Source organism: Equus caballus, chromosome 1, assembly GCF_041296265.1.
Source record: "Equus caballus isolate H_3958 breed thoroughbred chromosome 1, TB-T2T, whole genome shotgun sequence".
Classification (NCBI taxonomy): domain Eukaryota; kingdom Metazoa; phylum Chordata; class Mammalia; order Perissodactyla; family Equidae; genus Equus; species Equus caballus.
In genome coordinates this window covers 126795551-126818837 of record NC_091684.1, presented here as the reverse complement: position 1 = coordinate 126818837, position 23287 = coordinate 126795551, and the positions used below count along the sequence as shown (strand labels likewise).

At 37.0% G+C, this 23287-nt stretch overlaps 1 protein-coding gene across 9 annotated transcripts in view; it reads left to right on the top strand.

The window, feature by feature from the left end:
* The window catches only part of LOC138917136 (gamma-tubulin complex component 5), a 48210-nt gene that overhangs the window by 5537 nt on the left and 19386 nt on the right, over positions 1–23287 (top strand). For 4 of the 9 annotated variants that reach the window (XR_011424666.1, XR_011424669.1, XM_070231947.1 and 1 more), the window contains exons 4-11: positions 4591–4687; positions 5099–5178; positions 5557–5692; positions 10183–10300; positions 13394–13483; positions 14206–14299; positions 14821–15067; positions 16572–16774. Coding sequence is in view for 6 of the 9 variants with exons in the window: in XM_070231947.1 (XP_070088048.1) it covers positions 4591–4687; positions 5099–5178; positions 5557–5692; positions 10183–10300; positions 13394–13483; positions 14206–14299; positions 14821–15067; positions 16572–16774 (1065 nt within the window). In the remaining 3 variants the exon portion in view is untranslated. Of the gene's footprint in view, positions 1–4590; positions 4688–5098; positions 5179–5556; positions 5693–6151; positions 6226–10182; positions 10301–13393; positions 13484–14205; positions 14300–14820; positions 15068–16571; positions 16775–23287 lie in introns of all 9 variants that reach the window. The other 5 variants (XR_011424668.1, XM_070231951.1, XM_070231971.1 and 2 more) reach the window with 3 other exon arrangements.

The following is a 23287-nucleotide window of genomic DNA, read 5'->3' as shown; positions in this document are numbered from 1 at the left end:
ATTGGATTGCTTTTCTTATTGAGTCATCAGAGTTGTTTATATGTTCCTCATACAAGTTCTTCTTCAGAAAACTGATTTACAAATATTTTCCTCCAGTCCTCAGCTTGTCTTTTCATTTTCTTAGTGGTATTTTTTTTTGAAGCTCAAAAATGTTTCATTTAATGAAGTCCATTTTATCTATTTCTTTCTTTTATGACTCATGCTTTGGTTTCAAAAGAACTCTTTGCCTAACCCAAAACTATAAAGACTTTTCTCCTGTGTTTTCTTCTAGCAGTTTTAGCACTTCCCTTTAGATCTGTGATCCAATTTGATTTAATTGTTGTATATGTTGTGAGGAAAAGATCTAAGTTAATTTTTTTTACTGATTAATTTCCAGTTGTTCTATCACCATTTGTTGAAAAGACCGTTCTTTACCTATTAATTGTCTTGGCAACTTTTTCAAAAGCAGATTTACTGTAAATCTAATGATTTCTTTCTGGACTCTCAATTGTTTCATTAATCTATATGCCTGTCCTTACACAAATACCACACTGTCTTTATTACTGTAGCTTTATAGTAAGTGTTGGAGTCAGATAATATAAGTCCGCCAACTTTTTCTTTTTCAAAATTTTTGTCTGTTCTAGACCCTTTGAATTTCCATGCATGTTTTAGGATCAGCTAAATTTCTGCAAAAAGCCTGCTGGAATTTTGACAGGGATTGCATTAAATCTGTAGATCAGTTTGGGAAAGTAATGCCATCTGATGGGTTGAACTGTCTTCCCCAAAAAGATATGTTCAAGTCCTATCCCCTGATGTCTGTGAATGTGACCTTATTATAGAGTCTTTGACAATGTAAGCAAGTTCAAATGAAGTCAAACTGTATTAGGATGGGCCCTAATCCGGAGATTGGTGTCCTTATAAGAAAAGAGAAATTTGAACACAGGGAGAACACCATGCAATGACAAAGGCAAAGGTTGGAGTGATGCAGCTGCAAGCCAAGGAACATCAAAGATTGCTAGCAGCTGCCAGAAGCTAGGAAACATTCTTCTCTCAAGCCTTCAGAGGAAGCATGGACTGCCAGCACCTTGATCTGAGACTTCTAGCCTCCAGAACTGAGAGAGAATCCGTTCCTTTTGTTTTAAGCCACACAGTTTGTGGTATTTTGTTATGGCAGCCCTAGAAAACTAATACACAATATTATCAATATTAAATCTTCTAATCCATGAATATGGACGCTATTTATTTAGATCATGTTAAATTTTTGTCAGCAGTTTTCTTTTTCCACATACAATCTTGCATTTCTTTTACATTTATTCCTAAATATTTTATTCTATTTGGTCCTATTATGAATGAAATTGTCTTCTTAATTTCATTTGCAGTTTTCTTGTTGCTAGAATATAAAAATATAATTTATTTTTATGTTGATCTTTGTTTACTTAGCCTTGCTAAGCTCATTTATTCTAGTAATTTTCTTCTGGATTCCCTAGTATTTTCTACACTTAGGATCATTTCATCTCTGAATAAAGACAATTTGACTTCTTCCTTTCCAATGTGAAGTGTTTTCTGTGTGTTTGTTTTTTGGGCTTATTGCTCTGGCTAGAAGCTCCAGGACAATGCTGACTAGAAGTGAGTAGACGTCTTCGCCTTGTTGCCAGTCTTAGAGGGAAAGCTTCAGTTTTAACCATTAATTATGATGTTAGTTGTAGCTTTTTCATAGATGCTGTTTATCAGGTTGAGGATGTTCCCTTTTATTCCTAGTCTGTTGAGAGTTTTTATCATGAATGAGTGTTGGATTTTGTCAAATCTCTTTCTGTGTCTTACAGGTAATCATATTTTTTTTGCCTTGAATTCTATGACTATAATGTGTTACTCAGCTCTGGCTGCCGTAACAAAATACCACAAACTGGGTGGCTTAAAAAGAAATTTATTCTCTCACAATTCTGGAGGCTGGGAGGTCTAAGATTGAGGTGCCAGCCCATTTGGCTGCTGGTGAGGACTCTCCTCCTGGCTTGTAGACAGCTGCTTTCTCCCTGTGTCCTCACATGACAGAGAGAGCTGTCTGGTGTCTCTTCCTGTCCCATCAGACCAGGTCTCTATCCTCATGACCTAATTACCTCCCAAAGGCCATATCTCCAAATACCATCACGTTAGGGGTTAGAGTGTGAACATATTGATTTGAGGGGCACACAAACATTCAGTCCATAACATATGGTGTACTACATTAATGATTTTTGGATCGTAATCTGATTTATTTGTGTGTGGACTGAGAAGTACATTCACACTTAAGGCCATTTTCAAGACTGTCCTGGCTTATACTTTGTGTTGGCTCTCTTTCATCTTCTCTGCGCACGGAGTCAGGCTCCATTGGCGAAGGATGTGTGGGTGGCTTGCGTCCACTCTAGTCTCTGCTGTGCACCTTACAGCCTCTAGTCAACCCAAGACATCTGGAGAGCTTAGCAAACCCCCTTTGGCTGTTTTGCATCCAGGAACTCCCTGATAAACCCTCAGACGTTCTGCTGGCCTGCTACTTGCCCCACACAGGCCTGCAACCACTAGCTCCCCCGCTCACTTGCCATTGCTGTTGCCCACCACTTTAACTGACAGCCGTCAGATTCAAGTGAGCCTCCTCTGATAAGAGGGCAGCAAGGCTGCTAGGTTTCACTTCCTGTCTAGCCCTTGTTGAACTGCTCCTCTGACAGAGGAGAGGGAAAAGGGAGATAGCTCTAGGCAAATACGTGACAAACTCATGCAATTCTCCCCTGAGGTCATTTTCGTGGATAAACGCTTCTCAGCATTTGTATGCCTGTGCTCCATCCAGAAATCCAGAGCACAGAAATGGTTGTCTTTGTCAATCTTGTCCAGCTTTATTGTTACTTTTGAGGGAGAGGATTTGAAGACCACCTCCCTCCATTATGCCAGAACCGAGTCTCTAACCTCACTGTATTTTAATTTATAAATAGATAGAGATATATAGTATCCATAGGAGTTACTCAGTACGTAGCTGTTCATCATCCTCCGGGCTCTAAATGATGTTTGGAGAAGGAGAGTTTGGGGTTGTTTGAAATTCTTGGAGAAATAAGCAAAGACTTTGGCATATCTATAAAACCCCACTGAAACTAGGAAATCTGTTTCTTTCTATCTTTAGATTTCAAAGAATGTGGAAGTGAAGTGATCTCTAAATTTGAGATTCAAGACCACCTCCGGTATAAATGCACAGCACATGGCACTGCCTCTTTCAACATATGTGTACATGTGTTCATTGGCTCTCCAGAGAGGAGCAGGGACTATGCAGAGCTTCAGGAGACAGACCAAAAAGGGGCATGTGACTAATGTGGAGAAAGAGTTCCAGCTTTATTGTAGCCTGTGTTTTTCAAAGGGTGGTGTATTGCTGGTTGACAGGCTATGTTTTGACCAGCAGTGCTAATTTGTAGTTAAGTGATAACCTCAGTTAATCAGTCCTCTAGGTGCCCTTTAGAGATGTTAGCAAAACATGAACAAGGTACAGGAATGGAGGAGTGGCATCATGCAGGTCCTCCTCCCATGACCAAATGCTGCTTTTGTGCACCTCCACACAGCTGCAGGGCAATGCCTTGGTCCAAGGGTTTAGAGCGTGCCTTTGCTTTTCCTCTTCCACCTCTTTCAGGGGCATATAGTTCTTCCAAGAAACAATCTGACATTAACAATTATTACTGAATAATAGATTTATATAGTGAGAGTTATTTTCTTCAAGTATTTACACTTTAGGCCACTTTGTGGAGTAAAAATTCTTTTCTTCGTTAAAGGAATGTCAAGTATTTCCAAGCAGGTGAGAAGTTATCCAAGAAAAGGACAGCTCCTTGCAGTCTTATTGGTGATACATTGCCTTCTCATTCCCAGGAAGTTGACTAGATGTCTGCGGTGTCCCTAGCATCATACTAGGTGGTAGGAATACAGAATAAACGAGAAATGATCATCACTGCCCAAAGAGTTACTTAATTATAATTATGATTATGATAAACACTAAAGACGTACATGAAGTACTGTAGAACATATAATAGGAAAAGCTTATTGCTCTTTAGCCGTCAGAGACTTCCCTTCCCGTTCTTGAATTTAACCTATCTCCTCTCTCCTTTCCAAGCGTAGTTTATGACCTTTAGCACATTTGGGGCTTTTTATTTTCTGGTAGCTTTTGAAATGTGATTTTTAAAATATATTTTAAGTTTAAACCAAACTTAACAGTTGAAGAATAGTTGAAGAAACTCCTCTTCCCTTTGCTCAGTTTACCAGTTGGTATCCTTTCATCTAGAACAGTCCTCAGCCTTTCATTTTCTTGACTTTGACATATTTAAGAGCACAAACCAGTTATTTGGTAGCTTGTCCCTCAATTTAGGTTTGTCTGACAATTCTTCATTATGATTCAGATACTGCATTTTTCACAGGTCCCTTGTGTGTACACATTTGAACTATAAAAAACGTTTAGAGATTAGGATTTATTTAGGTATAATTCATGTTTTCTCAAACCAGGAAAACAATTGACATAACTGTCATGCAGTTATCTTTTCTTTACTCAGACTGGTTTAGAAAGCTCTCACCAACCTCACTGACTCATATTCTTCACTTTTTGTTTTAAAGACAGATGCACATTACTCCATACTGTCACTTCTTCTGTGTCTGTCTGATTCTCCTTCAAACAGCAATTATGTGGAAACACCAAGAGATAAAGAAGTGGGTACGTTAACAAATGCTTTAATATATAACAAATAAAAGGGAAATTGGTTTTATTACTTATTTACTAGCATGAAATTTTCTAAAAAGTTGTAAAAATCTATGAAACTAAAATATTTGTTGCTTTAGATGGAATTGCAATTGCAAATTTTCATTTAAAACAAATTCTGACTTTGTAAGTTAAAGTATTTTCAGTTATATAAAGAGAAATATCACCTTTGAAGATAAAAAATTAAAATTTAAAATGTATTAGGATATCGATTTATTGAGTGTTTCAGTATTTTTGTACTTGCATTTCTCAAATGCATTTTGAGTTTTGTTTGACTTTTTTCCTATAGTTTTGGGTTGGTTTGGTTTGGTTTGGTTTTTTACATATTTTTGATAAAGCTGATGAGATTTTTCTGTTACATTTTAGAAAAGAAAGATGATTTTGATTGGGGAAAATACTTGATGGAAGGTGAAGAAATTGACCTTGGTCCAAATGCAGACACACCAGTAAGTGCCAATATTAATACATGCCTTGTGATATAGACGATTTCTATGGGTCCTTCTGCCCTACTACAACTTAACTAAAACAGGAACACTCCACTAAACTAGAGTAGTTTCTTATGGAAGATTTATTAAAATCTTGTACCGAAGCATTAGTACTAGGAAGTTGGAGTGAATAAGTATCCCTCAAGGAGCTGTGAATCTTGGGATTTTTTGCCACCAAAAATAATTCCATCCTGTAATAGTAACTTTCAAGACATTTAGAAAAAAGTTTCATTTGGTATAGTTTTGGATTTTCTTCTGAAATTTTCTTAATCTTTTAATCTAAATAGCTCCAGTTGTTATACATTCAAAGAGTAAGGTGTTTTTCCTTTTTTCGATCAGAATTGGTCTGAAGAAAGTGAAGGCGAAGATGATCAACAGCCCTTAAGCAGAGAGGACTCTGGGATTCAGGTGGACAGGACGCCTTTAGAAGCACAAGATCAAAACAGGAAACCAGGGCCTCGTGTCAACTGGAAAGGTGTGTGTTCTTGGATGCTGGCAGCATTTTCTAATAGAACTCTCTAGGAGGAAAGACACATTTTGAGAATGGTTCCATGTGATTTGAGATATCGGTAAGCTCTCCCATCCATATAAAACAAATCTTTTTAAACTATTAGTCGACCTTTCCTCTGTAGTGCCTAAGAAGTTGCACTATAAAATTAATGTTGTAAAGGGAGTTAGAGTATAATTTTGTTCTTTTTTTTATAGTTCTGAGAACTTTGTTAGTCCTAAATGTTTTAGTTTATTTTTTATTGGCGAATGATTGACTTTGCTAAAATTAGTAACTAAGTAAAAGGAAAAGATCTATACTATTTAATTTTAAGTTTGAATGTCTGCTTTTTCAGTTTTAGTGAAGAACTCTGAGTTGGTAGAATCCAGAAAGAGCTGGAAGCAGTGTTAGAAATTAGAACATCTAATCCTGCTTCTCCTTTTGCAGATAAGGAAACAAAGCCCTGGTTACAATGGTTTTGCTGTGGTCCTGCAACCATGAAGCTCACCTCAGAACCTGGGGTCTGTGACCAGGCCCTCTTCACTGTACTTGAACCTTGCCAAATGCACAAGAAGTAGTTAAAGTTGACTTAATATCCTAATGATTTTCTGATTTTGTTTTCTCTTTCTTTTCTTTTTAATTCTCGAATTGGACTTTCAGGGCAGAGTGTTCAGAGCGTTTAGAGCACACTGTCATCACTAGTCTGTGCAGGGCCTTTTAGTTCAGTTTATTTCTTCTCTTATGCTCTTTCTGATTCTCACCCCCTTTCCCTTTCTCTCCCAGCCCCATTGCAGGCACCTGCTCTAATGTCTTTGCTATCTATGTTCTTACAAATGCTGAGTTCTTGTAAAACACGTTGTGTTGGTTGGTATCTTTTGTTTTTAGTTACATACTGGTGTTATGCTATGTGTAAACTTTGTTCTGTTCCTCTTTTCATTTAACTGTTTTAGATCTGTTCATATCACCCTATGAGCATCTCTTCTCTCCCTCCTGACTGCTGCTTAGTGTTCTTCAGTTTGCAACACCACATTTCTATTATCACTTCCCTTGTGGACGGGCCCTGAGCTGCTGTCACCTGCTCTACCTAGTGCCATGCCCATATATACCTGGCCCACAGTCTCATCCCTACTTGATAAGATCCACCCATCTGTGGGCCCCTGTGGTTTTCATTTCCATTTGTCTTGACTGCTCTGGCGAAATACATTTGGTCCCTCAGGTGCCTCAGTCCTACCCCTTCTGTGAAGTGCTCATTGACTTCCTTTGCGTGTTTTCCTTCTGGCTTTCATGTCCTTCCTGCTCACCCCCACCCTTCAGCGTTCTTGGTATATCTAGATATTAATTCCTGGGCTTTAGACATTGCAGTTATCTTCTGGTGAGTCACTTGCGTATTAACATTTTTCATGATATCCTTCAAACAGAATCTGTGATTTTTTAAAAACATTTTTTGTACTCAAACCTGTGAGTTTTTCATGATGTGATTAATATTTGGGTCTTGATATTTTTCCCTACAAAAGCATTCTCCTCTGTTTTCCTTCTGTTTGCTTTTTTTTCTTTTTTTTTGAGGAAGATTAGCCCTGAGCTAACATCTGCCACCAAGCCTCCTCTTTTTGCTGAGGAAGGCTGGCCCTGAGCTAACATCCATGCCCATCTTCCTCTACTCTAGATGTGGGATGCCTGCCACAGCATGGCTTGACAAGCGGTGCCGTGTCTGCACCTGGGATCCGAACTGGCGAACCCCAGGCTGCCAAAGCAGAATGTGCAAACTTAACTGCTATACCACCAGGATGGCCCCTGTTTGCTTTATTTATTACCTTAGGTTTTGGTTTTTGGTGACCACCAGATCCTCTTTTTTCTTTTTTTTAAGCTCTATGGTAACTTTTATTACAGTATATTGTTATAATTGTTCTATTTTATTGTTATTGTTGTTGATCTCATACTGTGCCTAACTTATAAATTAAACTTTATCATAGGTATGTATGTATAGGAAAAAACATAGTATGTACAAGGTTTGTTACTATCCATGGTTTCAGGCATCCACTTGGGGTCTTGGAACATTAATATGTTGGATAAGAGGGGACTGCTGTAGTATTTGTCCTTTTATGACTGGCTTGTTTCACTTAGCACAATGTCCTCAAATTTCATCACTGTTATAGCAGGTGTCTTCAGAATTTCCTTCCTTTTTAAGGTTGAATACTATTTCATTGTTTGTACATACTACCACTAGGTCTACTTTTATCTATGAAGTGAGATTAAAGGGTCCAGCTTATTTTTCTCCCATGTCATGAGCTGATTTTCCAGCAGCATCTAGTGAATAGTTCCTTCTTTCTACATTGCTTTGTGGTTCTACCATTATTGTATAACAATATGTGTATTTATTTCTGAACATTCTATTCTCTTCCCTTACTGTGAGTTGCTGAGAAACAGGCTGTTTTTATTTACATGGCTTTGTAATATGTCCCTACAGGTAGAAGGCAGGTTTCTTGCTCACCTCCATTACTCTTTTTCAAAATTGACTTAGCTATATGTGAAATTGTATTCTTCCATAGATATTTTAGAAGCACTGTGATAAGTTCCTTTATAAAAATCCAGCTGAAATTTTTGTTGGAATTGCATTGGATCTATAGATTTAACTTAGGGAGATTTGACATCTTTACTATGAAAACATCTACATTTATTCTACTTTTTTGTCATACTAGATTTTGGAAATTTTCTTTATAAAGATCTTAAGTATTTTTTAATTTCTCTATGTTAATAGTTGTGAATGCTGTTTTTTTTGCTTTGTTTGTTGCTGTTGTAAGCAAACACTCTTGATTTTTGTACATTGTTCTTATATGCAACATTCTTTTTTAAAAAAATTATTTTATTGAGGTTGTAATGGTTGATAACATTGTGTGATGTTCTCTATGTATCTGTTAAGTCCATCTGGTCTACGTTTTCATTTAAGGCCACTGTTCCCTTGTTGACTTTCTGTCTGGATGATCTGTCCATTGATATAAGTGGAGTGTTCAGGTCTCCTACTGTTATTGTATTGCTGTCAGCTTCTCCCTTTAGGTCTGTTGATATTTGCTTTATGCGCTTTGGTTCTCCTGTGTTAGATGCATATATATTCATAAGTGTTATTTCCTCTGGATGGAACATTCCTTTTATCATTATATCCAACATTCTTTGTTTTTTGAGGAAGATTGGCTCTGAGCTAATATCTGTTACCAATCTTCCTCCTTTTTTTCCTTCTTTTGTTTTTTTCTCCCCAAAGCCCCAGTACATAGTTGTATATCCTAGTTGTAAGTCATTCCAGTTCTTCTATGTGGGAGCCACCACAGCATAGCTCAATGAGTGGTGTGTAGGTCTGTGCCCAGGATCCAAACCAGCAAACCCCAGGCTGCCAAAGTGGAGTGCACAAATTTAACCACTCAGCCTTGGAGCCAGCCCCCAACATTCTTTCTGAAGTCTCATATTAATTATAGTAGTTTGTTGATTCCATTGGATTTTTTGAATAGATGATCAGTCTCATCTGCAAATATTGACAATTTTGCCAGTTCTTATACCTTTTATCTTCTTCATTATGCGTTAACAATGTCTCTTTTCTGGCCAGCCCTCTAGTCTGCAGGGGAAGCAGTAGCAGTGGGAGTGGATTTCCTGGTTTATGGGTTTCATCCTAAAAAGATTGACTCTGAAATTCCTCCATTAAGTGTGATGGTTTTTGGTATAGGTTCTGAGTATGCGGCCTTTATCAAATTAAGACAATTTCCTTCTATTCCTGTTTTTCTGGGAGTTTTTAAATCACAAATAAATATTAAACTTTATCAAATGCTAATCTTTATCTGTGAGATAATCCTATAATTTTCCTCTATTACTATATTGACAGATTTTCTGATAGTGAATCACCCTTGAATTCCTGTGCTAAACTTCCTTGATCTTCCTGTTATTTTTTACTTCATTATTGGATTGGATTAGCTGTTTTTTAATTTTGTATTTTCCATCTTTATTCTTTAATGAATTACTTTTCCTATCATGTCTTTATCTCGTTTTAGAAGCAAAATTATATTAGCCTCATGGAACGTTAGGCAGCTTTCCCTTTTTCTTGAACAACCTGTATAAGATATCTAATCCTTCAAACCCTGGTACTGGTTTGGGGGTGCTTAGGAACATCTCTGGTTACCCTTTTAATTTCTTTCATGATTATTGAACCATTCAAGTATACTGTTTGTGTCTTTTTATTCATGGGGTCATTTTAAAATTGAATAATATTTTTCTTTTTACTTTTTAGCCAATGGCATTTAATTAACTTTTGTATGTATATCTCAATATTTATATGGTTTTAAATAAATGCTTATGTTTATAGACATTGCCAGGTAGCTTTTAAAGAGCCTTTTTCAGTTGAATGTTTGAAAGGAACCGTTAAGTCCAGATATTGTGGCAAAGTTGATTGTGTTTTTTTGTTAGCTCTTATAACTTAAACTTATTAAATTTTCTTCCAGTAGATGAGCCAGATGCCCGAAGCTGGCTAGAACAGCATGTGATCCGTCAGTACTGGACAGCCAGGTCCTCGAGGTTTCCTCATAGTTTACATTTGCACTCCAATTTAGCAGCTGTCTGGTAAGAAGCTAAATTTTTCATTTGATGTGTTGATAGAAGAAACTTTGATGGTTTAATATTTGGTTTTGATTTGTGATTTAAATCAAGTACTTCCTTGAAATTTAAACTTGTTGAGTTTTTTAACAATTCTAATTGAACACAGATTTTAATTATTTGAATATTTTTAAAATGAAATTATTTAGTTATAATCTGTCTTTTACTTGTTATTTTCAAAGTGAATGGATTGGTATATATTAGGCCATTTATTTGATTTCTGTTTTAGTGCATTTATCGAAAAGATAGTTACTATTTTCCTGAAAACAGCAATACATGGTTTGAAACATTTGCCTAAATCAGCAATAAACGTAATAATTGGAATTGTTCTGAGAGTGCTTCTTTCAGAGTATTTCAGTTGACTTGTGAAAATGAACATGAGAGAGCATTTATTTATTTATTTATACCTTTTTTAAAAAATTTTTTTATTGAGGTTATGATAGTTTACAACATTGTGAAATTACAGTTGTACATTATTTTTTGTCAGTCATAGCTGCGCCCCTTCACCCTTTGTGCCCACCCCCGACTCCCCTTCCCCCTGGTAACCACTAATCTGTTCTCTTTGTCCATGTGTTTATTTTCCACATCTGAGAGAAATCATACTGAGTTTGTCTTTCTCTATCTGTGTTGTTTCGCTTAACGTAATACCCTCACGGTCCATCCATGTTTTTGTAAATGGGACGATTTTATCACTTTTTATGGCTGAGTGGTAATCATTGTATATACGATGGAATCGTTGTATATATATATATATGTATATATGTATTTATACACACCGTATCTTCTTTATCCACTTATCAGTTAATGGACACTTAGGTTGCTTGCATGTCTTGGCTATTGTGAATAATGTTGCACTGAACATAGTGGTACATGAGTCTATTTGAATTGCTGATTTCAAGTTCTTTGGATAGATACCCAGTAGTGGGATGGCTGGGTCATATGGTATTTCTATTTTTAATTTTTTGAGAAATCTCCATACTGTTTTCCATAGTGGCTGCACCAGTTTGCATTCCTACCAGCAGTGTATGAGGGTTCCTTTTTCTCCACAACCTCTCCAACATTTATTATTTTTTGTCTTGGTTATTATAGCCATTCTAACAGGTGTAAGGTGATATCTTAGTGTAGTTTTGATTTGCATTTCCCTGATGATTAGTGATGATGAGCATCTTTTCATGTGCCTATGTGCCATCCATGTATCTTCTTTGGAGAAATGTCTGTTCATATCCTCTGCCCATCTTTTGATCGGGTTGTTTGATGTTTTGTTGTTGAGTTGTGTGAGTTCTTTGTGTATTATGGAGATTAACCCTTTGTCGGATACATGATTTGCACATATTTTTTCCCAATTGGTGAGTTGTCTTTTCATTTCAATCCTGTTTTCCCTTGCCTTGTGGAAGCTCTTTAGTCTGATAAGTCCCACTTGTTTATTCTTTCTGTTGTTTCCCTTGTCCGAGGAGACACGGTGTCTGAAAAGATCCTTTTAAGACTAATGTCAAAGAGTGTACTACCTATATTTTCTTCTATAAGCCTTATGGTTTCAGGTCTTACCTTTAAGTCTTTGATGCATTTTGATTTTATTTTTGTGGATGGTGTAAGAGAATGGTCTGTTTTCATTCTTTTACAGGTGGCTGTCCAGTTTTCCCAGCAGCATTTGTTGAAGAGACTTTCCTTTCTCCATTGTATGTTCTCAGGCTCGTTTGTCGGAAATTATCTGTCCTTAGATGTGAAGTTTTATTACTGGGCTTCCAATTCTGTTCCATTGATCTGTTTGCCTGTTTTTGTACCAATACCATGCTGTTTTGATTACAGTAGCTTTGTAGTATATTTTGAAGTCAGGAATTGTGATGCCACCAGCCTTGTTCTTTTTTCTCAGGATTGTTGTAGCAATTCAGGGTCTTTTGTTGCCCCCTATGAGTTTTAGGATTCTTTGTTGTTTCTTTGAGGAATGTCATTGGGATTCTGATTGGAATTGCATTGAATCTGTAGATTGCTTTAGGTAGTATGGACATTTTAACTATGTTTATTCTTCCAATCCATGTGCATGGAACGTCTTTCCATCTTTTTATGTTGCCATCAATTTCTTTCTGGAAATTCTTGTAGTTTTCATTGTATAGGTCTTTCACCTCCTTGGTTAAATTTATTCCTAGATATTTTATTCTTTTTTTTGTGACTGTGAATGGGATTGTGTTCTTGAGTTCTCTTTCTGTTTGTTATTAGAGTATAGAAATGCAACTGATTTATGTAAGTTCATTTTGTACCATGCAACTTTTCTGTAATTGTTGATTACTTCTAGTAGCTTTCTGATGGATTCTTTAGGGTTTTCTATATATAAGATCATGTTGTCTGTAAACAGCAGCAGTTTCACTTCTTCATGCCTATTTGGAGTCCTTTTATTTCTTTTTCTTGCCAAACTGCTTTGGCCAAAACCTTCAGTACTATGTTGAACAAGAGTGGTGCAAGTGGGCACCTTCATCTTGTTCCTGTTCTCAGAGGGATGGCTTTCAGTTTTTCCCCATTGAGTATGACGTTGGCTGTGGATTTGTCATATATGGCTTTTATTATATTGAGGTACTTTACTTCTGTATCCATATTATTGAGAGTTTTATCATAAATGTATGTTGGATCTTGTCAAATGCTTTCTCTGTGTCTATTGAGATGATCATGTGGTTTTTGTTCCTCATTTTGTTAATCTGGTGTATGACATTGATTGACTTGTGGATGTTGAACCATCCCTGTGTCCCTGGTATAAATCCCACTTGATCATGGTATATAATCTTTTTAATGTATTGCTGTATTCGATTTGCCAGAATTTTGTTGAGAATTTTTGCATCTATGTTCATCAGTGATATTGGCCTGCAATTTTCCTTCTTTGTTGTTGTCTTTGTCTGGTTTTGGTATCAGAGTGATGTTGGCCCATGAGAGAGCATTTAAAGCATAATGTTATGTTTATTTCCTTATTGGTTACTGGTTAAATTACCACTAAATTACATATATTCTTTGAGACATGTAATTTTACTTAATGAGAAACCTTTTCATTGACATCTGATGTTCGTTCTCTAATAGGGACCAACACTTGTACAGCAGTGACCCATTATATGTTCCAGATGACAGAGTTTTTGTTACTGAGATGCAGGTTATTCGGGAAACTCTATGGTAAGACCTATACACATAATTAATCTTCTAGAAGACTTTACTAATGAGAAGCAGAATTTTGGTTTTTTAAAGAAATGTGTTCAGGGGTTTTTCAGATGCAAGCTAGAAACGGGCCAGTAGGTATGAAACAATACAGTTCCCAGTGGGCACCTAAATTTGGATTAGGGGGCCTAAGAGCCCAAATTTCAGATGCAACCATGGAGATGTGACATTTTGATTTGTTTACTTCTTTTCCATCTTAAATAACTAAGTATATTATTTAATTAGATTAGACCATCATTGTTTTAATATTTGAGTTCAAAGCAAGCTTCCTGGCTTGCTGCTTCCTGCTTATAATAGACAGCATATCAATGAGAGTTAGCCTCTGCCCCGTACCTGGAAACCAGAAATCTAAGAATTTAGATTGTGTTCACACAAAAATGAAAATGAGAAATGCAGCATATAGTGCTGTTACTGCTGAGATTTCCAGATTCTGATCCACATTGTATGTGATGGTCCAGTGCTTGGACATACTGTTTTGGACTTCTCTCCAAGATGATATGCAAATATCTTGTCTTAAGGTAATCAGATAAAAAGATTCATGTCTTCTATTTTCTAGTTATCTGACCTCTTTGCCGCCCCTCCCCCCCGATTCTGAATCTGGCATTAAAATTTCTTAGGCATTACTGTAGTGAATATTTTTCTAGACTTAAAGTACATTCATCTTTTTTATTTCATTTCAGGTTACTTTCAGGAGTAAAGAAGCTCTTTATATTTCAGTTGATAGATGGGAAGGTAACTGTGAGAAACAATATTATAGTAACTCATTTGACACATGTAAGTTATTTGTATTTATTGTAGTTAAAATTAAATAAGAGGGTTTATTTTATAAATATGATGGTGGTTATATAACTTTACACCCATTTTGCAATATTAAAATTACTAAATATATTTAAAATCCAAAAGGCAAAATTAAGTTGTCCATCTTTACAATGCTTAGAGAATTCTTTAATATTGTTTGTGATGTTCATATTTAGTTTTGACTTGATTTGTGTTTTTTGCTTTTTATTTCTGTCATTCTGTATTGGGAAAGCTGTATACTGTAATGTGGTTGCCTATAGTACATTTATGTTATATGTGTTTTTAAAAAGTATAAGCCACATTTCTGTGTTCTGTAGAAATTAATGCTTACACTATTTCCTTTGAATATAAAACTAAATATTTGTTTTATTACTTTGTTTTCTGCTAAGCATACTGTTTAAAACAGTCACAAAAGAAATATTTTACAGTGAGGGGGATATGAATTTGAATGTGTCCAGGAGACTGACTTAAGTAACTGCCGTTTGTTTATATTGTAGAGCTGTTTACGATCAGTGCTGGAACAAATAGCAGCATATGGCCAGGTTGTGTTTCGACTCCAGGAGTTCATTGATGAAGTCATGGGGCACAGCTCTGAAAGCATGTTACCTGGAAATGGTTCCATTCCTAAGAAGTCAACTGAACCGCCCTTTAGGACATACCAGGCTTTCATGTGGGCCCTGTACAAATACTTCATTAGTTTTAAAGAGGAACTTACGGAAATTGAGAAGTGCATCATCAGTAATGGTATTTAAATATTCTTCCCTTTTACTCATAGGATACATAACTCATATTTTGAATGCAGTTTAGGTTATTAATTGATATAATGTTTGAAAATTACATGGCAAATAAGTAATTCTCATGACTACATTCACTTTTTTAAATTATTTTAAATTTGTGTTTTCAAGCCATTCATCTCTCTAAAAATCCAAAAAGTACAGAAAGATGTACAGTGAAAATTCTTCCTGCCACACCAGTTCCCCAGCCCAAAGGCAACCAAGTAGTCAGTTTCTTCTGCATCCTTCCAGAAATAAATTAGACATGTACAAGCAATGCGTATTCACATATGCATGCCTAGTAGTCTATTCACTGCTCTCTTCAAATTGTTTTCTAATTTAAATTTTGAGGATTATACCATACATGTATATAAAGAGCCGCCTCATTCTTTTTTACAAGTTGGTGTTTTGTTGTATGGATATATCGTAGACCAGTCTCATTTTGATGGACATTTAGGTTGTTTCTGATCTTTTGCTGTTGCCAACAGAGCTGTGGTGATAACTCTTACGTGCATGTAATTGTACGTGTAGGGTGCAAGTTAGCCTATCATGTAAATTCTTAAGAGTGGAGTTGCTAGGTCAAAGAGCATGCAATGACAAGTGATTTTGATAAATATTGCCACATTGTTCTCCACAGAGGTGCAGATAAATGACTTTACATCTTGCTAGGATGTAAACAGGTATGTGAAGACCTGTTTCCTCACACTCTTGCCCACAGTGTGTTATCAAACTTTGTGGTCTTCACCAATATGACAAATGTAAAATGGTAACCCAGTGTAGGTTTTTTTCTCCCTTGAATTTTATTTACAACTACTGCAAAAATAGTACAGAAAGGTCCCACGTTCCCATCACCCAGCTTCCCCCAATGGTGATACCTTGCGTAATTATAGTATGTTATCAAAACTAGGAAGCTGACATGGGCACAGTACGTTAACTAGTCTGCAGACCTGACATGGGTTTCACCAGTTTTACAGGTTTGTGGTTTTTGGAAGGAGGGAATAATATCTTTGTGTATAGTTCTGTGACATTTTATCACATGTGTGGATGCATATAACCACCTCCACGTTCAGGATTCAGAGCTGTGCCATCCTGTTGAAGGAACTGGCTCTTGCCGCCTCTTTTTAATCCCCACCCCCACTAAAACAGTCACCCACTGACTGTTTTTTATTTGCCCATGTAGTTTTAATTTGCGTTCTTTTATTATGAGGTTGAGTGTCTTTCTGTGTGTTTAAGAATCACTTATATTTCTTTTTTTTATGAACTGTCAGTTCCTTTATAAATTATTTTTCTGCTGAGTTGTCCCTTCTTTCTTTAGGGACTTCTTTCTTTAGGGAAATTAGTTCCTTGTGATATGGGATTAAAACCTACCACCCTCCAGTTTGCTGTGCCTTTCCATAAGTGGCTTAGCATTTATGTCACATTTTGAGTGCGAGTATTTTTCCTTGCTAATGAGTTTGATTTCTTGATATTTGCAGATACAACAATAACTCTTGCAATAGTGGTAGACAAGTTGTCACCCCGACTTGCTCAGCTCAAGGTTCTACACAAAGTGTTTAGTACTGGAGTAGCAGAAGTTCCACCTGACACTCGGAATGTTGTTCGGGCATCTCACCTGCTCAACACGCTGTACAAGGCCATTCTTGAATATGACAATGTTGGAGAAGCCTCTGAGCAAACCGTATGTGGGACCCTTGTCTAGTCTAAAATATGTGACTCTGTTCTGCTCAGCCAAAAGAGTGGTGGAAAGCCGGTCATAGCTCTTTGTAAAAGTGATGCTTAAATCATGGTGTATCAGGCAGTTGTTCAAAGTTTTTAAATTAGCTTCTAAATTCGAGACTGCAGGAAACTGGTTTTTCAGCTATGATTTCCAAGATCACAAGAAGGATAAGGTAAGGACAAAGCAAAACGTAAAAGCAAGGTGTGAAAAATACCTGGCTGAGGGGCTGGTAGTGGTTAAGTTCATGTACTCTGCTCCCGTGGCCTGGGGTTCGCTGATTTGGATCCCAGGCACAAACCTGCACACCACTTATCAAGCCATGCTGTGACAGGTGTCTCACATATAAAATAGAGGAATATGGGCACAGATGTTAGCTCAGGGTCAATCTTCCTCAGCGAAAAAGAGGATTGGCAGTGGATGTTAGCTCAGGGCTAATCTTCCTCAAAAAATAAATAAATGAAAGTACCTCGCTGACTTATATAGATATTTGCAATAACCCTTTCTTAAAGAAAAATACAAATCTATTATATGAGGTGACTAGAGTAGTGAAATTTATAGAAACAGAAAGTAGAATGGTAGTTACCAGGGATGGGGTGGCAGGGAGAAAAGAAAAGGGGAGACATTTAATATGTACAGAGTTTCAGATTTGCAGCATGAAAATGTTCTGGAGGTCTGTTTTCACAGCAATGTGAATACACTTAACACTACTAAACTGTACACTTAAAAATGGTTTAGATAGTATATTTTATGCTATGTATTTTTTTTTTTTTTGTTAAGATTATCATCGTTTACAACCTTGTGAAATTTCAGTTGTACATTATTGTTAGTCATGTTGTGGGTACACCACTTCACTCTTTGTACCCTCCCCCCACCCTCCCCTTTCCCCTGGTAACCACCAATCAGTTTTCCTTGTCTATATGTTAACTTCCACCTATGAGTGGAGTCATACAGAGTTCGTCTTTCTCTGTCTGGCTTATTTCGCTTAACATAATACCCTCAAGGTCCATCCATGTTGATGTGAATGGGATGATTTTGTCCTTTTTTATGGCTGAGTAGTATTCCATTGTGTATACATACCATATCATCTTTAACCAGTCGTCAGGTGCTGAGCACTTGGGTTAGTTCCACATCTTGGCTATTGTAAATAATGCTGCGATGAACATAGGGGTGCATGGGACTTTTGGAATTGCTGATTTCAAGTTCTTTGGATAGATACCCAGTAGTGGGATGGCTGTGTCATGAGGTATTTCTATTTTTAACTTTTTGAGAAATCTCCATACTGTTTTTCATAGTGGCTGCACCAGTTTACGTTCCCACCAACAGTGTATGAGGGTTCCTTTTTCTCCACAACCTCTCCAACATTTGTCACTCTTGGTTTTGGATATTTTTGCCATTCTAACAGGTGTAAGGTGATATCTTAGTGTACTTTTGATTTGCATTTCCCTGATGATTAGTGATGATGAACATCTTTTCATGTGTCTATTGGCCATCCATATATCTTCTTTGGAGAAATGTCTGTTCATGTCCACTGCCCATTTTTTGATCAGGTTGTTTGATTTTTTGTTGTTGAGCTGAGTGAGTTCTTTATACATTATGGAGATTAACCCTTTGTCAGATAAGTAACTTGTAAATATTTTTTCCCAATTAGTGGGCTGTTTTTTTGTTTCAATCCTGTTTTCCCTTGTGTTGAAGAAGCTCTTTAGTCTGATGAAGTCCCATTTGTTTATTCTTTCTATTGTTTTCCTCATCTGAGGAGTTATGGTGTCCGAAAAGATTCTTTTGAAACTGATGTCAGAGTGTACTGCCTGTATTCTCTTCTAGAAGACTTATTGTTTCAGGCCTAATCTGGGTCTTTGATCCATTTTGAGTTTATTTTTGTGAATGGTGAAAAAGAATGGTCAATTTTCATTCTTTTACATGTGGCTGTCCAGTTTTCCCAGCACCATTTGTTGAAGAGACTTTCTTTTCTCCATTGTAGGCCCTCAGCTCCTTTGTCGAAGATTAGCTGTCCATAGATGTGTGGTTTTATTCCTGGGCTTTCAATTCTGTTCCATTGATCTGCGCACCTGTTTTTGTACCAGTACCATGCTGTTTTGATTACTGTAGCCTTGTAGTATGTTTTGAAGTCAGGGATTGTGATGCCTCTGGCTTTGTTCTTCTTCCTCAGGATTGCTTTAGCAATTCGGGGACTTTTGTTGCCCCCTATGAATTTTAGGATTCTTTGTTCAATTTCTGTAAAGAATGTCATTGGGATTCTGATTGGGATAGCGCTGAATCTGTAGATTGCTTTAGGTAGAATGGACATTTTAACTATGTTTATTCTTCCAATCCATGTGCATGGAATGTCTTTCCATCTCTTTATGTCATCATCAATTTCTTTCAAGAAAGTCTGGTAGTTTTCATTGTATAGATCTTTCACTTCCTTGGTTAAATTTATTCCAAGGTATTTTATTCTTTTCGTTGCGATTGTGAATGGGATTGAGTTCTTGAGTTCTTTTTCTGTTAGTTCACTGTTAGCGTATAGAAATGCTACTGATTTATGTACGTTGATTTTATACCCTGCAACTTTGCTGTAGCTGTTGATTGTTTCTAATAGTTTTCCTATGGATTCTTTGGGGTTTTCTATATATAACATGTCATCTGCAAACAGTGAGAGTTTTACTTCTTCATTGCCTATTTGGATCCCTTTTATTTCTTTTCCCTGCCGAATTGCTCTGGCCAACACCTGCAGTACTATGTTGAATAGGAGTGGTGAAAGTGGGCACCCTTGTCTTGTTCCTGTTCTCAGAGGGATGGCTTTCAGTTTTTGTCCATTGAGTATGATGTTGGCTGTGGGTTTGTCATATATGGCCTTTATTATGTTGAGGTACTTTCCTTCTATACCCATTTTATTGAGGGTTTTTATCATAAATGGCTGTTGGATCTTGTCGAATGCTTTCTCTGCATCTATTGAGATGTTCATGTGGTTTTTGTTTCTCATTTTGTTAATGTAGTGTATCACGTTGATTGACTTGCAGGTGTTGAACCATCCCTGTGTCCCTGGTATAAATCCCACTTGATCATGGTGTATAATCTTTTGGATGTATTGCTGTATTCGGTTTGCCAGAATTTTGTTGAGGATTTTGGCATCTATGTTCATCAGTGATATCGGCCTGTAGTTTTCCTGCTTTGTGTTGTCCTTGTCAGGTTTGGGGATCAGAGTGACGTTGGCTTCATAGAATGTGTTAGGGAGTGCTTCATCTTCCTCAATTTTCTGGAATAGTTTGAGAAGGATAGGTGTTAAATCTTCTTTGAATGTTTGCTAGAATTCTCCAGAGAAGCCGTCTGGTCCTGGACTCTTATATTTGGGGAGGTTTTTGATTACTGTTTCTATTTCTTTACTTGTGATTGGTCTATTCAGATTTTCTATTTCTTCCTGATTCAGTTTGGGGAGGTTGTAAGAGTCTAGGAATTTATCCATTTCTTCTAGGTTGTTCAATTTGTTGGCATATAGTTTTTCATAGTATTCTGTTATGATCTCTTGTGTTTCTTTGGTATCCGTTGTGATTTCTCCTCTCTCATTCCTAATTTTATTTATTTGAGACTTCTCTTTTTTTCTTAGTGAGTCTGGCTAAGGGTTTGTCAATTTTGTTAATTTTTTTGAAGAACCAACTCTTTGTTTCATTGATCCTTTCTACTGTCTTTTTTGTTTCAATATCATTTATTTTTGCTCTAATTTTTATTATTTCCCTCCTTCTACTGACTTTGGGCTTTGTTTGTTCTTCTTTCTCTAATTCTGTTAGGTGTCGTTTGAGGTTGCTTATGTGAGATTTTTCTTGTTTATTGAGGTGAGCCTGTATTGCAATGAATTTCCCTCTTAGGACTGCTTTTACTGCATCCCAAATGAGTTGGTATGGCGTGTTTTCATTTTCATTTGTCTCCAGATAATATTTGATTTCTTCTTTAATTTCTTCAATAATCCATTGTTTGTTCAGTAGCATGTTGTTTAGTCTCCACATTTTTTCCGCTTTCCCAGCTTTATTCTTGTAGTTGATTTCTAGTTTCAGAGCATTATGATCAGAAAAGATGCTTGATATTATTTCAACCCTCTTGGATTTATTGATGCTTGCTTTGTTTCCCAAGATATGGTCTGTCCTTGAGAATGTTCCGTGTGCACTTGAGAAAAGTGTTCTATATATATCTATTAAGTCCATCTGGTCTAGTTTTTCATTTAATTCTATAATTTCCTTGTTGATTTTCCGTCTGGATGATCTATCCATTGGTGTTAATGGGGTGTTGAGGTCCCCTACTATTATTGTATTGTTGTTAATGTCTCCTTTTAGTTCTGTTAAGAGTTGCTTTACAAATTTTGGTGCTCCTGTGTTGGGTGTGTATATATTTATAAGTGTTATGTCGTCTTGGTGGAGTGTCTCTTTCATCATTATATACTGTCCCCCTTTGTCTTTCTTTATCTGTTTTGCTTTGAAGTCTACTTTGTCTGATATTAGTATAGCGACACCTGCTTTCTTTTGTTCATTATTAGCTTGGAGTATTGTCTTCCATCCCTTCACTCTGAGTCTGTGTTTGTCTTTGAGGCTGAGTTGTGTTTCCTGGAGGTAGCATATTGTTGGGTCTTGTTCTTTGATCCATCCTGCCACTCTGTGTCTTTTGATTGGAGAGTTCAGTCCATTTACATTTAGAGTGATTGTTGAAATGTGGGGGCCTACCGCTGCCATTTTATCTCTTGTTTTCCGGTTCTCTTGCATTTCCTTTGTTTCTCGTCCCATGATTTTTGGATTACTAATTCAGGTATGTAAATTTCTGTATTGGGTTTCTTCTTCTTTGTAATTTGTGTCTTTATTCTTGTTATTTGTTTAGTGGTTACCAGGTGGTTTGTATAAAACATCTCATAGATGAGATAGTCCATTGTCTGATAGCCTCTTATTTCTTTGAATTAAAATGTTCCATCCCTTTTCTCTTGCCCTTGTAGGTTGTTATTGTCAGATTTTTTTTTCCTCTTCTTTCTTGTGTTGTGAGTTTGTGGTTAAAATGACAGGGTTATATTTATTCTTGGTGTTTCCCTTCCTTTTATCTTTAATGTTTTATTTAACTTTTGCTAACCTGTTCTGATGGAGAGCTGCTACTTTCTGTTATTGTCCTTCTACTTATCTCCTTTGCTCTTGGTTTTGTAGCCCCTTTCGTTTTTTTGATTTTTCAGGTATGAGGGTTTTCCTGAGCATTTCTTGAAGAGGAGGTTTTGTGCCAATGAACTCCCTTAACTTTTGTTTACCCGGGAAAGTTTTTATTTCTCCATCATATTTGAAGGATATTTTCACTGGGTAGAGTATTCTTGGCTGCAGGTTTTTGTCCTTCAGAGTTTTGAATATATCATTCCACTCTCTTCTAGCCTGTAAAGTTTCTGTTGAGAAATCTGCTGATAGCCTTATGGGGGTTCCTTTGTAGGTTATTTTCTTCTGCCTGACTGCCCTTAGTATTTTCTCTTTGTCGTTGACTTTTGCTAGCTTCACTACTCTATGCCTTGGGGTTAGTTTTCTTGCATTGATAAAGTTTGGAGATCTCTTGGCTTCTGTTACATGAAGTTCCATCTCTCTCCCCAGGTTTGGGAAGTTCTCAGCCATTATTTCTTTGAACAGGCTTTCTGCCCCCTTCTCCTTCTCTTCTCCCTCTGGTATACCTATAATCCTTATGTTGCATCTCCTAATTGAGTCAGATGATTCTCGGAGAGTTTCTTCATTTCTTTTTAGTCTTAGTTCCCTCCCCTCCTCTGCCTGCAGCATTTCTATATTCCCATCCTCCAAATTGCTAATTCTGTCCTCCATATTATCGGCCCTACTGTTCAGAGAGTCCAGATTTTTCTTAATCTCTTCCACTGTGTTCTTCATTTCCATATTTCTGTTTGGTTATTCTTTATAGTATCAAACTCTTTTGTGACGTAGCTCCTGAACTCGTTGAATTGTCTATCTGTATTTTCTTTTAACTCATTCAGTTTTTTAATAATGGCTGTTTTGAAGTCATCATCATTTAGGTTATATATTTCATTGTCTTTGGGATTGTTTTCTGGGTATTTGTCATTTTCCTTCTGTTCTGGAGATTTAATATATTTTTTCATACTTCTTGATGGTGTAGATTTGTGCCTCTGCATAGAGAGAGAGTTTAGTTACTGCTTCCACTTGTTTCTACTGGTGTGGCAGGGGAGCAGCTGTTTAGACTGCACCGACCAGGAACCCTATCAGCTGTTGCTATCTGGACCTGGGCCCCTCCTCGTAGTCACAGTGGTCCTGTGGGGTCCCTCTTCAGCTGTGGGGGCAGTCGCAAGGGGGCTTCATACTGCTGGTGCCTACTGTTGCAGACCACCTAGACATGCTCCCTCCTTGCGGTCTGAAGCGGTGTTATGGGCTTTCCCAGCGGCCGGGAGCAGGATCACCTATATTTGCAGCTCTGTCACTGTCGGAGCCCACAAAATCTCACTTGTTA